The following is a 15,353-nucleotide window of genomic DNA, read 5'->3' as shown; positions in this document are numbered from 1 at the left end:
GACTCAATTCTATTGCGGCAGCTTTGTGACAACACGAGATTGTGAACATATGTGAAATACAGACAGATATGCGTTTTTTTTTTTCTGGATTGTAATATGCACCGCTTTTAATACACGCCGCACAATTGTGTACTGTGGGTTTGTATCCTGCTTTGTAATGCGAATTTGATTCAAATTAATTATGGGGAAAAAAATACATATAATCCTATACAGTCACTAGTGCCTGTACAAGCTATAATACATGTACTGACTTGGTCTTCTGTATGTAATTTTTAATGAGAGGGGATAGCCTGGAGCTGTCAGAATGTGTTTAACACCTTTCAAATACCAAGATATTAATTATCTCCATGGAGGTTTGCTATGGACAAACATTTATCAGTAATCAGCATCCCACACACAGTTTTCACTGACTAATTTTCCGTTGTATGAGGTAAAGTTAAAGGTCTTTGTGTCTAACACTGCTGTTAGAATTACAAATGATGAAACAGCGGTATTGTTTAATTAGCTGTCTTTAAGAATCTTTCTCACCTCGCCATATGTGATGGTGTTGTTGTAGATCCGCATCTCAGGGTAGACGTGTTCAAGGTACCAGCGAAAACTTCGACATTGCAGCCTTTTCCTCAAGGCCAAACGCTCAGAGACGTCTCCAAAATCAACCCCTGGGTTCTGTCAACACATGTACATAATCAAGGGTGACATTCTTTTCTTTTGGTGGGGTTCTTTATATGGTTTGCAAAGATAAATAAAACCACACTGTACATCCTCGAGTTGTGCAGAATATGAACTAGCCACAGTATATCTATGCTATCTGCTTAGGTTTGTTGAGTAATATAGCATATGTCACAGAATACAAAATCCATAGCAACTGCAATTATACAGTATCGCTTTTTTGGAGCCATGCAGCGACAATCACAAATGCATTCCATTTCAGGAAAGCCACAGTTGTGATTCATAAAGCCCCCCCTACAACTCCACAGTTGTGCTTGCAGTGGGCGACTTAGTCGATAACCACGATGTAAGATTGTGTGAAGAGGAAGGGAAGATGGGATAATCATAGTACTCAGTCTTTGTAGTGCACACTATGGAACAATGAGTAATAATGTTTCATGCCACTGTGTTTGTCATGCCACTGCAGAAGGGAAGTGGCGTCTTTACGTATTGGGCCTTTCTTTGTCTTGCTTAGCTACTATTAGTCTGTTATGAATGACTTTTCCAGCCAGTGCTCAGAGGTATTTGCTTATGTCCTTCACTAACTATCATCCCTCTGTGCAAGGCTAAATGGCACCAATTAGCATTCAATATGAACCTTTTTTAATAATGATAGTAGCAGTTTGTTTTTCCACAGGCAATCTCAAAAGACTATTGAAAGCAATTAAGCTAAATGATGTGTTTGAAAATAGAATGATTGGGCACAAGCTTCCTCTCATTTGTCTGTTTGGAGAGAGAATCTTTGCCTGCCTTCACTCTGGCACCCGTGTGAAGGTCACGTTGAATGAATACAGAACTTTAAAATTGTACTAACTTGCTGGCAGGAACCACCTCTGCATGTCCATGTGCAAGTATAGCAAAAGGTAAATGGAGACAGTAATGCTTACATTCATGGGAATGTTCCAAGCCATGTAGACGTGAGATTTGTATTCGTCCATCCACACTTCAGCTGCTCGCAGCGCATTGCGTTTGGCATAGTAATCAATGTCGTTGTTATAGGGCTTTTTGCTGCGCTCGATGTGGGCCACTCTTGCACACGGCAGGACTTCCATACTGCCACCGCATTGCCACACCTAGACAACAACAACAAATGTGTTTCCTGTAAATGGTGTAATGCATGTGAAAAATCATCAACATATTATTAACTGACTGAGAAAATAGTACTGTGCTAAGGTACAACCGGTCAGCTCTGAACATCAGCAAATATGGCTCCACATGGGCCGATGCCCTTCCTGCTGTCCCTGCACAACCACAAAGCTTAGTCCACTCCCATGCCATATCAGTACTAAGAAAGCAAAATGAAGTGAAACTTTTTGATTCCAATGATGTCAAACTCTTCTGTCATTTGATAGATGGTAACATTTTTACTTCACGCAGAACTGAGTCAACAATTACTCTCAGGGCTTTCTTATTATGCAAGAAAATTCCCATTCTCCTGCGAACTAGAATTCCCTAATATCAGAATACGACGTGCTTGGCACAGGAGCTGATAAAGTGAATAAATCCTGGCAATAATATGTCATCCTGGAACGTACCCGAGAGACTGATGGATAGGAAAATGAAGGATGTTGTGACACCCAGATCAACACACACAAGGTGAGAACACCGAGGTGGGCGGCCATCAGGGTAAACAACAATCATCTCTTAGGAGTACAGCACAAGATAAGAATTGTAAAAGGACGAAAGCAAATTAATGAACCAGATGGAAATCTGCCACGCTGTGGGAGAGTTTCTTGGTTGTCCTCATTACAATCCACTCACACTGTGCTGTCAGAATGTGAAACATGTTTTACGTTATGTTTGCACTGTACGTGAAATGAACTGTGGCATTACGTGCCTTGTGCGAGTTTGATTGCGGGTGTCCATTCGCATCACTTGCACCACATCTACCAGAGAAGATGTGGGGTTTTTTTTAAATTAAAATTGGAAATAAGAGATAAGACACCTCCTCTGTTTTATCAGCAGATATAGGCAACATATAGTACGCCTGTTGCCTGTGCCCAGTTGACCATCTTAAGCCTAAATGTGTCACAAATGTGATTTTAGGAGCCTGAGTGCACATTCATGCCTTATGGTTTATTCATACTCTGAACCTCTTTCTAGTCATTAGTTGACATGTGACACTGAATTTGGATAGTTTTCAGTGATGGTGTATTAACCTGACTTCTATGCAGGTCAAGGACATGCAACAACTATAACAAATGCACCAACACAAGTATGAGCAGAACCAATTATGGCACGTTCTTTGCACTGTGACAATTTTTTTTTTTGCAGCATGATAAGAAGTGTAGTGTTAATAGGCTTGTACCTACTGCAGATGTGCACATGCGCATGTGTGTGTGTGTCTTTGCGCTGTGTATGCGCAACTGTTAATGATTGAAAAAAAAGTGTGATTGTTGTTTTAAGCATTTTACCTGCCATCGGGAAAAAGAAACCAATATTTCTATTGTGCATTTCCAGAAATCATTCAAATAATAGCTAAACAGCCTTGTGAAACAACTAGTGATTTCCTTTGCTAAAAATTACTCTTCATGAAATGTGGTTGGATTGTGGCAATACTGATTAATACTGAAAAAAAAAAGTATTTTATTTCTTTTGAACACGCATGATAGATTTGATTGTGCACAAATTAACCACATTGACATGGCCTGCCATAAATCCGATCATCCGGTCTCATTAGGGTCATGGATGAGCGGGATTTTTGGGCAAGATGCGAGCCCATCCTGGTCTGGGTGGCAGCCAAGTTAGTGAATTCATTACCTTTGGTCAACTTTTTATTTTGACATTTTATACTGTAGAATAGGTGATTGTTAGGGCCAAAGAGTTAACAATATGTCACATTGAAATATGCGATGGTTTGCTTCTGGTTCTGGTGAGGAGCGGTAATAAAACCCTGAAAGTCAAAGTAGCATATCATTTGATCTGAAGGGCTATTAAATGAACCAAATGTTGCATAGCATTACATAATACAACAATAATTGTGTTAACACAGTGCCCTGATGGATAATATATTATTTGCTTGCCACCAGAGCCGGAAGGTAATAAAGTCATCTTTAAAAAGTGAAAATAACTCATATTCAAATAGTTGCAAGAAGTTTAACTCGATATTTATTCACTGATATGCTCAACAGGTTCACCATACACGTTTCAAATGTTTGGTTTAACGTTGCCTCCAAAATCTGTTCTGGTTACTAAAATGATGAGTAAACATTATTCTTCACGCTTTGATTTCAGGTATGATTTGATTTCTCTATAAAATAGAGAAAAAAATCTCTCTATTTTTAGAGCTTCTTTTTTTTTTGACAAATTGCTGAAAATCCAGAGATGGTGAAAACAGGAAAAGTCCTCTGCCGGGGACGTGTGAAACCTTAAATTGGTCTGAATTTTAGAAAGATGAAAAAGATATATTTTCCTGCCTCTTCTGACATCCCGCACACAGGTTGTCCTTTGGACTGCATCTTTGAAGTCCATTCTGTTTTGACCCCTCATAAAATCCCAAACTGTGTCATTAAATCTAAACGCCTAACACATGGGATTTTTATGTAGTGTAATGTAATTGCTGATTTAATTTAATCATCACTGCACTTGTGGTTGGTTGATTGAATTGAGGCTGTTTGAGTGATCAGTTCCTTGGGGCTACAGAAGCTATAAAAAGCAGCAATGCCATTAAAAGCAGTAAACACATTTCCACCTGGTCCATTCGTAGGACAGGAAATAGGAGGGCAGCACTGACCCACAGTTACAACCTAACTTCTAATATGTGTTTGAATGTATTGCCAACAATCTAGTCTCTTCATTTCTTGGCATTTCTTTTGGCTGAATTGTGTCCAGTACAGTCGACCCACACATACCTGTGGATTTGAACATTCGTAGATTGCAATAATAAATAACCCCCTTGGTATGATCAATCCTTTTTGATTCTGATATTGCCTTAAGAAATGCAGTAGCTCATTTCTAATCCAGATCATCGACGAGGCATGTTGATGGTTAATATGCTAAATCTTTTCACAGCGGTCCTGTACTTGCTGGAAGATAGTAATTGCATTCAGTTGCTGCCCTTGTCTTTTATATGATTGTTAATTTGCTGCAGGAGCAAAATCAGTGTCTACAAGTACCCTTCACATACCCTCTGCCTGCTGAGGTCATTGTACATTTTCAGCCACAGTCAAAGACATCTGACAGTGGTAATTATATGATCTAATCAAGCAATGCTTGGAGGGAGTACATTGAGTAATAAGAGACAGTATGGGGTGGATCGCTATAGCTGGGCTTCCTAAAAGTGACTCTATTGATGGTGATGATAATGCTTGCAGAGAGGACGTCTACTTGCACAGCACATTTAAGTGGGGGTATCTTGGCAGGGTTATAATGAATATTATATTAGTAAAAGGCGAGCTGACAAGGTCTCTCTAATTACTGCTGACCTGGGAGCTTTATCAGTGACAGTGATATATGGGAACATCAAACTACATGCATCGTCAGTGGTCTTAACCTGTAAATAAGAGATACTAGATAAATAAAAGACAAACAGATCATTCAAGATGTAAGTACTGAATATCCAGAGACTGGATCCGCAAGGAAATTGTCCAGTTCCAGTTTTATTGGTCCATGGAAAAGAAAATATTTGGGTTATTAAGACCAAATGATACGACTTTAGACTTTGAGACTGAGAACAGTCAAAGGAGAGTATTATAACTTTCATCATTCCCTTCAGGATATCAACTCCCTTAATCCACACATTTTCAACACTGTATGAGTTTCCTATTATACAATAAAACAATTTGTGAATATTTACACTGACCCTTTTACATTCAAGTTGGGAATTTATTTTTTAATATTTAATAACTTTTTATCTGGTTTGAAGAGAATTTGTTTTGTTATTTTGAAGTGTCCATTTCCTAATTAATGTTAAAAAAATATTCATTATATAAATAAGCTTTTCTCTGATTGGGTCTTAGTTCACCTTAATTTATGAAAAACCAGAATGTTGGCATATCTGATATGTAGGCATCTTGTGGCTCTTCATTGTGTTTGCTCTTTTGTAATTCAGCAGGCCGTTGGCAGAAATTAAGGCTGGCCAAAATGCATTCTGAGGCATTCACAGAGGGATAGCCCAGAGGATACATTTTCCACCTTCATGTAGTAATACCCAACAACTTTGCAGCTAGCCCCTTTTATTGTTTGTTTTTGAATTCAGGCTTGGGATCAGCAGCGGCTGGTTATAGGGGCACTTGTTGCGAATCGAACCTTCACTATCCGCATGAGTTAATTGTATGTACCATTACACAACCAACACTTTACATTAAACAATCCAGAAACATATCTCTGTACAATAATAGCTCAATATACAAATAGACCAGTTCGGTAGGACAGACACATTCCAAAATTCTAACTTAACATTGTTGATCTCACTGTCATAATCTCTGCACCGCTTTTTGTTACGTTTTCATACAACAATTATTTTCTGTCTGACTATCTAATTAGGTGCTCGATGATTGTTGAAATTAAGCCGGTCATTAAATACTGAAGAAACACTATCAAGTGATTCTAGCATGGGCAGCTTTTACAGGTTTATTACTGGCATTACCTTTCTGATACAAATGTGAGCTCAAACATACAATAACGAACATTGGTGTAACTAAAACTGAGTCCATTAAGCTTGAGAAGATTGATCTGGCCTCTAAATAATGCAGGATTTGAAAAAGACAAAGGCTGGATCAATATCTAATGTTACCGCCCCCACATCAGTGGAGGGCAGATGGTTCAACCAATGTTGCTGCTCAAACTGCATGGTGAGAAAAAGAATCAATTGAGGATCATGAATAAGATACTTGAAAGATGATCTGAAACCTCAACTGGATATAATTAAGGCCTCTGTCCACATAAAGCTTGAAATAATAAAACCATTAACTGGTCTTTCATTCTCAATGTCTTGAGACCATATTCAATAAGAGACTTGACAATTGGGGGGACAGTATTGCAGCAACTTACCGTAATTTCCGGACTATAAGTCGCGGTTTTTTTCATAGTTTGGATGGGGGGGCGACTTATACTCAGGAGCGACTTATATATGTTTTTTTTTCACAAATTTTTACTTGATCATTAAGACATCACTTACAAGTATAGTTGACCACTTCCCATGTTATTTTTAGTATAGTTGATCACTTCACATGCTTTTATTTCTTTATCTTGAACATATTCAAAACATAAAAAATAGAGAAAACATCAAATAAAGCAATTAACACTTTAAAGCACCATATCCAAGTCCACTGTCTGCTGTATGTACACTTGCTCCATTTTTGCTCCTCTTATATTTATTATTATTATTTATTATTATTTGTTTATTTATCATTTATTCAATACTCTTATTTATTCATTGTTAGTGCCTTCTTGGTTTTTTTTGTGTTGCTTGTATGCATATGTGTACTATCTCACCGAGGGATAGAGGAAATGTAATTTCAATCTCTTTGTGTGTCTTAGTATATAAAAAAAATATATCGACGATAAAGCAGACTTTGACTTTGATAAAACAACCAAAAAAAATTATATTTTCAGACGAAACTGGATGAGGGCGCTCTAAATTTTACCGTTGGCCGTGACTCATCAACTGGGTGGGCTTAAGAAAAATGGCACCAAAAAGAAACTCATATTTTGCAGGTTACAAACTTCAAGTTGTAAAATATGCAGCTGAAAACAGTAATCGAGCAGCAGAAAGAAAGTTTGGAGAACCGTGATGTACCAATGGATTACTATTTCAAGTGACGTCAGTAGCGCGGCGCGCCGGTTGTTTACATACAAACGTGCCCACACAAGGACTACCGGCATCATTAGCGGTGATCATTTCTAAGTGACACGGAGGACAAAGAGTTTGAAGGAATTAAGGATTTGGAGTGACATAGAAGGTTTGAAAAACTATTATGGCTTTTACGCACGCCCGGTCTCTACTGAGTCGGGGGCCGACGATCGGCCGAGTGGCTGTCCGCGAACGGTGCGCGGGGCTCGGACATGGCCATTACGCACGCCCGGTCAGTCTGGAAGTCCACGCCGCCACACGCTTGGAAGTTTGTTTTGTTTAATAAAGAGCCGTTTACCAAACCTACGTCTATCCTTGTACTTTGTTAACGCTACAATATAGTTATATAGTAGATCTGTGGAATAAAGACGAGGCTGACGTCAGGGCGCACGCGCGGCGATGTTGACAAAGGACGAGGAATTTGATCGATGGATTTAATGGAATTAAAGTGCACGGATGGTTTGATAATATTATTGGCTTGTATTATAGTTATTTAAAATATAGTTTATCTATCGTTATATGAGCCTGTGGAATATTTTGAAGCGCAAGCGCCCTCAGCCGTGCGCACCCATTGTTGACAAAGAACGATCGATGGATTTAATGAATTGGAGTGACACCGATGGTTTTATAAACATGTTATTCATGTAATAGTTGTCCTTAATCACTCTATATGTTACGTCAGGCCCGTTCTCAGCTCTTTGTTTGTGTTTGTCACGTTAGCATACCTATCGTTTAGCCTGTTGTTGCTATTTAATGAATTGGAGTGACACCGATGGTTTTATAAACATGTTATTCATGTAATAGTTGTCCTTAATCACTCTATATGTTACGTCAGGCCCGTTCTCAGCTCTTTGTTTGTGTTTGTCACGTTAGCATACCTATCGTTTAGCCTGTTGTTGCTATTTAATGAATTGGAGTGACACCGATGGTTTTATAAACATGTTATTCATGTAATAGTTGTCCTTAATCACTCTATATGTTACGTCAGGCCCGTTCTCAGCTCTTTGTTTGAGTTTGTCACGTTAGCATACCTATCGTTTAGCCTGTTGTTGCTATTTAATGAATTGGAGTGACACTGATGGTTTTATAAACATGTTATTCATGTAATAGTTGTCCTTAATCACTCTATATGTTACGTCAGGCCCGTTCTCAGCTCTTTGTTTGTGTTTGTCACGTTAACATACCTATCGTTTAGCCTGTTGTTGCTATCGTTTAGCCTGTTGTTGCTCGTTCATGACTGTTTTTGGTGTGGGATTTTGTCGAATAAATTGCCCCCAAAATGCGACTTATACTCCGGAGCGACTTATATATGTTTTTTTTCACTTTTTGGGGCATTTTATGGCTGGTGCGACTTATACTCCGGAGCGACTTATAGTCCGGAAAATACGGTATGTATAAAAAGGTCAAATGTACTCAGCTTGCTCATACAATTACAGGATAAATGTATGGCATGCATCCAATTATTTGTCTCAGAGTTGCTTGCTTCTTGATGAAATGTAATTGACAAATTTGTTCACAGTCAAAGATTTGTTATCATCTTTTTTTAATTTGCCCCCTGGTGGAAGTGACTCACATATGGTCAGTGCCCGCTATCATTTGCTTCTTGATGTGCTCAGGCATGCTGGTGATTTAGAAGCTGCCAAAGTGGGTGGTGTCCACAGATGGCCGGGGTTTATTGCTACCTCAGAGCGACACTCTTGTCCTTCACAAGGTCACTGCTCTTGCTGCAGGAAGCTACAAATGGTACGAGTTCAAGGCCAGAGCTACTGTATATAGTCAGCAGTTCTGACTGAGCACGACTAAAACATTGAATTTCATTATTCAAACATGAATAAACCTTATATTGTTCTTTAAAAGATAAATCTTACAACACAATGATCTATCTATCCAATGCCCGTCTATCTATCTATCTATCTATCTATCTATCTATCTATCTATCTATCTATCTATCTATCTATCTATCTATCTATCTATCTATCTATCTATCTATCTATCTATCTATCTATCTATCTATCTATCTATCTATCTATCTATCCACAAAGAGGACAGTGCTGTCTCTCAGCCTTTTTTTTTTTTTTTTTTTTTTTTAAAGGGCAAGCAACAAAGCTGCATCTCACAATGAATTACGAATACCTTGTAACATTGATGTATAGACCCTGTCTTTCATCACCCCCCCTGTCATCACAGTGTTTGTGCAGACTTGGTTATTGTGAGCTACTCCGGCTAATTGCTTAACTTGTTGTTGTCAATCAAACCTACCCCAAATGGCACCTCTTCTCAGTTGTCACCGCAATGACTTTCCGGAGACATCCTGGTTCTTGAGACAAAGCCATGTTTATTCTATGAGCTGCCATTTGAACGGCTGAATCAAATTGTTGCCTGTAGCGGTATTCAAGCGTGCACATGTGCCTATATACAGTACATGCATAATTTCAGGAATGGATGTTTCATTTTCTCACAGGACACACAAGAGGAAGAGGTAATTGCATTTGGTTGGCTACATCAATCAAAAGTGGCCAACAAATGTGCAAATTCATAGTTTGTGTTTGAAAAAAAAAACACAGTGGCATATCAGACCGTTCAATAAGATTAGTCTAACTTAATTTAGCAGGTGTAGCTGAATTGATCGCCCTTCTAATTTATATGCATAGTTAGTCAGGTACATAAAAGTGCCTCTACTGAATGAGAAATATGGTCACTGTAAGGGTTGCTGGTGGTTAGCAAATCATGCACCACATTGAGTTATAACTGTGATAATAGCACACTACCAATTAAACATGTGAAGCTGGTAGATTATGCTGTCAGTTGTTGATGGTATTGATGTAAAGGAACCTCCACTCTATTTGGAATAGTGATGAGCTCTGTAATGGTAATCAGCCACCATAAACATCACTGGGTTCACTGGAGCTGACTAAAGAGAGGACTAATCAGCAAAGCATACACCAGCTCAATTTTTTTATTTTTTTTTCAAAGACGACTGCTGCATAAGAGGCCATGTGGATGACACCTTAAGATCTGAATGCAAGGGATGTAAAAGGTAAGAGTATTATCGCTTCCATATGACACGCTTAGGTGAGCATTAAGAACCATAGTGGCTTGAGAGAATTTTTATGATTTTAATCATCAAACCAGCGAAATAATTCTTCAAGTCCTTAAATTCAACTCTAAGCAGCAGCAAAAGAGCCTTTGGGGTGGCTGTAAATTTGCATAAAATTTATTTCCCATGTGCACTTCAAGTTCAGAAATTTTAACTCTACATATTTTAATCATGGTCTCTGTTGATGCCTTTGGGTTTTTCTATCTTATGCCGTAGCCCACAGCTGAGATGCCAGGGAAATTGCTTTAGAAAGTTGAGGTAAATATATGTAGATTTTATAGCCATAATTAATTATATAAATATACAATGTAAACTATTATATTTGTAGTCAGGGATTAAAAGAAACATTTTTTATCTTTGATTCTGTCAAAATCTGCCTCATATATTCTTTTTATTTACGTATTTAGGTTTGTTCAACGTCCTTGCTACAGTTTTTGATTTATTAAAATCCTTCTATATGATGATGATTATTGTTGTGATCATAAAAACATTTGAGAAAACAGATAAAGTTGTAAGCTAATGTTGCTAATTTTCTGTTGAAGTTTATCTGATCACTTTTCTACGTCTATGCACTGCAGAGGTGCTTTTCTGATTTGATGTGTTGATATTCTTGTGACGACCCCAATTTCAATCCAGTTAGGACATTAAGTAAAAAATTAAAAACAGATTATAATTATTTTCAACTGATTTTCAGTTCACACAACAAAGAAAACACATGTATTGATTTTTGCAAGTATTCACAATTTTTTAATTTAATGCCTGCAGCACATCACAGGAGCATGTTTCCTCTTCACTCGAGTGTTTGGGAAATTAGGACGCTAATTGCTGAAGCTCTTTTCCATTCCTGCTTGATGTCCCTGAAAAAGGCATTGCTTGGATGGCAACATTTGTTGCCATAAAACCTGTAACTACCTTTAAGCATCGGTGCAATTGTAAGCTGAGAAATGTTGTTCTTAAATGGTTGGACTATTTGCTCAAACATTTGTACACAAAGTGGCTAACCATGCTCGATCATTGCTTGTGAAGAACTGAACATATCCACATATTCACATATATAAAAAGGATTCAAATTCAATGTGCACATCCCAGCTTTACTGGTGCATGTATGCAGGTCTGCCCTCACTCTCCACTTTTATTCAAAATTAAACAATCATTACCTCGCAACCTATGTTTTTGTTTTAGACCTTGTATTTATTTCAAATGATTGTCTTGTTTTTCTTCAAAACCTCCTCCACAATTGAATGAATTAACAGTCGGTTTTGGTGCGAATCGGACATTACCCTCATGCCAAGCTCGATATTTTCTCCTCCATAGACCTCCATGCCAGGATCTAGCAGTCCGATCTCTCCAAAGTATTCACGATTTACCACAAAAGAGCAGCCAATCATTGCTGGGGTTCTGAAAGACAGAGACAATATAATTATACTAAAATGATCAGACAGGGTGTCCTAGTTCCCGATGCACTTCCCTTCAAAAGAACTGGAACAGCGATGTTGATTTTTTTGGGGCTTTTACAGTCATCTTTAAAATAGATGACCATTTAATTTGAATCAAACAGTTTGCAATTACAGCATGTGACTAATAGGTGTGTTTCCTTACCCAGAGGCACCCTTTGCAATACATTATTCAATCAATAAATACCACTAAATATGCAAGATCAGTTTCAGTTCAAAAAAGAGCTGACTAGAGGGTAAAACAAGCAATTGTGAAGTTATACAACTTGAAGTAAGATTGAACAGGGGTTACCAACCTTTTGAATATGAGAGCTACTTCTTGAGTACTGATCAATGCGATTAGGTTTTTTACACAATTCCGAAATAACAGATGCGCCTAAATTACCTTGAATAATGCCATTATACTGCAAGTTAATATTAATAAATGATATTCATGTACATCACAACGCAGTTTGTTAATTATTTCTCATTTTAAGTAAAAAGTTATATCAATATACAACTATGAAACATTGTAAAAAAAAAAAAAAATATATATATATATATATATATATATATATATAGTTTTAAACGTACTAGCACAACCTGACCAACCATGTTCATCATGTATAGCAAATGTATTCTTCACAAAAGTGGGGTAACCCACTCAGCAACAGTCCCTAGGCGAATTTTATACCACTATTATCTGCCAGCTCCCATCTTAAGTGCTTTGGGACAAGGACCCATAAAAAACACTCTTTTCATACAAGATACTCAACAGTTATGATTTTTTTTTTCTCCAAAGAGGGCTTGCTATAGTCTTCTTTCTGGAAAGATGGCCTGAATAGGTTCATCGTATTCTAAGTGCACACACGGATACACGCACGCACGCATGCACGCACGCATGCACACATTTAGAGGACTATGATGTGGCATTTCTGCTCAGTGCAAGACTTCAAATATTATCAATAAACCACTTCTGTATACGTGGAAAAGAGTTGAGAGGGTCCCTTCAACCTTCCTGTGCTGCATCTAAATCGAGTTGTGACACACAGCCACTCATTCACTGTTTATAGCTCAAAGTACAAATATACTCAAATAGCCAAAAATGTGTTTCTAATTGTTCTTTTACTTTTATTTCTTCAACAGTTGGCTGCAGTTTGAAATTCCCATATAAGCCATCAAATCATTGGTCCATCCAATAACAATTTATGTTTAGTTTATTTAATTATCTATTTTATACTTCTTTTCAATTATTTATTTAATTTCTACAAATGATAGTCACAGCACAGCTCATCTCAGTGGCTATCTGTCGCTCGCACAGTTCTCTTCAGCTCGATAGAGTGACTATGGATTCGAGAACTTTTGGGACTGCTCTTGGAGGGGCTGTGCTTGTTACAGGGATGCATGTGTCAGCTAGACAAGAATAATTTGATGTGATGGGCACACTTGATAGCGTATTTAGGTTGCAGCCAATTTACTAGCCACATGTATTACCCATCACCCCTACATGACCTGCTGATACCAAAGAGCCTGTTAAGATGGATAACAGATTCACTATTGTAGCGAGTCCAACCTCAGCTCAGTCTTCACTCACGATATTAATCTGAACATTTTTAACCACAGTAATGTGATTACCTGGGCACCCAATATTGGAGTGAAACTTGGAGAGCTGACGAACAACAGAGTTGGACACCAAGGACAAGGTTAAAACACTTGCTACTCTGGTATAGTTACACAAATTGGCTCTAACAAAATGAGAAAGACAAAATTTGTGGTTTCGAAGAACAACACAGCTATAACTTGTGCTCTATGGGTCCTTTCAAATAAACAAGAGCAAATACCATGTTTCAATATATCCCCATTTTTGTTTTTATTGAAAACCACTTATTTTTTTTTAGCAAGGTGTGAGCTCTTTAACATTGTGCACTGTGCAGGCCCCTTCAAGAAAGAAGTGGATTTATTGATATTATTCACTTGAATGGACCCGGGAACATGCGTACGTCTCGCACAAACCTTTACCACAGGCTTAACGTCTTTCATTCACTGGCACTGGAAACTATAAATCTGATTTAGTATTCTAGTAAAACGCAATATATGTCCTGTATATATTGTATTTTTTTACTTGCCCCATCGCTTAAAGAAATGCTACATCTGTTAGCCAATCAGTTGACAACAATAGCCCTCCTTGGCCTGTGGTCCATAACCATTTTGGAGAAGGTTATGAGAAACAGCTTGATTGTAACTGCATGGCTTTGAAAAAGTGCAACATAAAAGCAACCTCACTGGGTGGAACAAGACTAATTTGAACCGGTACAGTGGAAAAATGGCCATATGAAATACTTATTAAAAGAAATTATGCTTTGGACCATGTATAATGGCGTTTTAACTTTTTTTTTTCTGTAATTAAAGTGCTTTTAACTTACATATAGTAGTGTATCTATTGAACTTAAAATATACATCTAGAAAATACTGCAATGTCTCTCAGCTGACTTTAGTTGTTTGTCTCACATTTTATTATTACGATCAGAGCTACTGAGACGTAACCGATGCCCAAACAGCGCAACAGTATTTACACAGTGCACGGATGAAAAATCTTTAATGTCTGTTCTCCAGCTGTTCCGGTGCTCCCTCTCCCATCCTATGATCACATGATACATTCTAAAAAATTCTGAAATAATATTGCTCAGCAAAAACAACAAATGTTACCAACAACAACACATGTAAGCCAACTGTGGATTTGCATTTATTCACCTACAGAAAGAAAGTAAATTTCTGGCTGCCTGTTCACATATATACATTGTGAACATCTGCGTGTTAATTAATATACATAAAATAATTCAGACTCACACAATAACCCATGATTAATAGAAGGAAATAAATTAAGAGGTCTGAACCTCTGGGACCTCCTAGTCTGCTCCAGTCATGGTAGGGGCCAAATGTCTTACACATAATCAACAGAATAAGTGCAAGCCTGCAGTTTTTGTACTTTTGTGTAACCACTTTCTGTCTGTGGTGTTACTAACAGCCAGAAATGACACTGAGAATGAGCTTTTACTGGCCACCCAGCTTCTTTTTTTGATGGGAAGAACCTTACAGAATAAGAGGGTGAATGATTTCCAATAAGAATCCACAGAGCTTTACCCTCGGGGCAATCTGTCCTCAAGCAGCAAACTGCCAATTGAGAAACATGGACCACCTTTGTCACGCCCACAGCTTGTGTCTTATATGACTCGGGTACAAATATTGAAGTAAAACAACATTGTAATAACATCCCCAGATGTCCTCACGGTGGGCCAACTGTGCCTACAAGATTCTTCTGCCT

General features: G+C 37.9%; 1 protein-coding gene across 2 annotated transcripts in view; it reads right to left on the bottom strand.

The window, feature by feature from the left end:
• Positions 1–15,353, bottom strand: part of galnt9 (polypeptide N-acetylgalactosaminyltransferase 9) — a 52,222-nt gene that overhangs the window by 6,951 nt on the left and 29,918 nt on the right. For both annotated transcript variants that reach the window (XM_049763976.2, XM_049763977.2), the window contains 3 exons: positions 11,879–11,996; positions 1,596–1,781; positions 529–666 (listed from right to left, as the gene is read on the bottom strand). In XM_049763976.2, coding sequence (XP_049619933.1) covers positions 529–666; positions 1,596–1,781; positions 11,879–11,996 — 442 coding nt within the window. The remainder of the gene's footprint in view (positions 1–528; positions 667–1,595; positions 1,782–11,878; positions 11,997–15,353) is intronic.

The sequence above is a fragment of the Syngnathus scovelli genome, chromosome 3 (genome assembly GCF_024217435.2).
Source record: "Syngnathus scovelli strain Florida chromosome 3, RoL_Ssco_1.2, whole genome shotgun sequence".
Classification (NCBI taxonomy): domain Eukaryota; kingdom Metazoa; phylum Chordata; class Actinopteri; order Syngnathiformes; family Syngnathidae; genus Syngnathus; species Syngnathus scovelli.
Note: the sequence above shows the minus strand (reverse complement) of the source record. Positions and strands in the feature narration are given on the sequence as shown.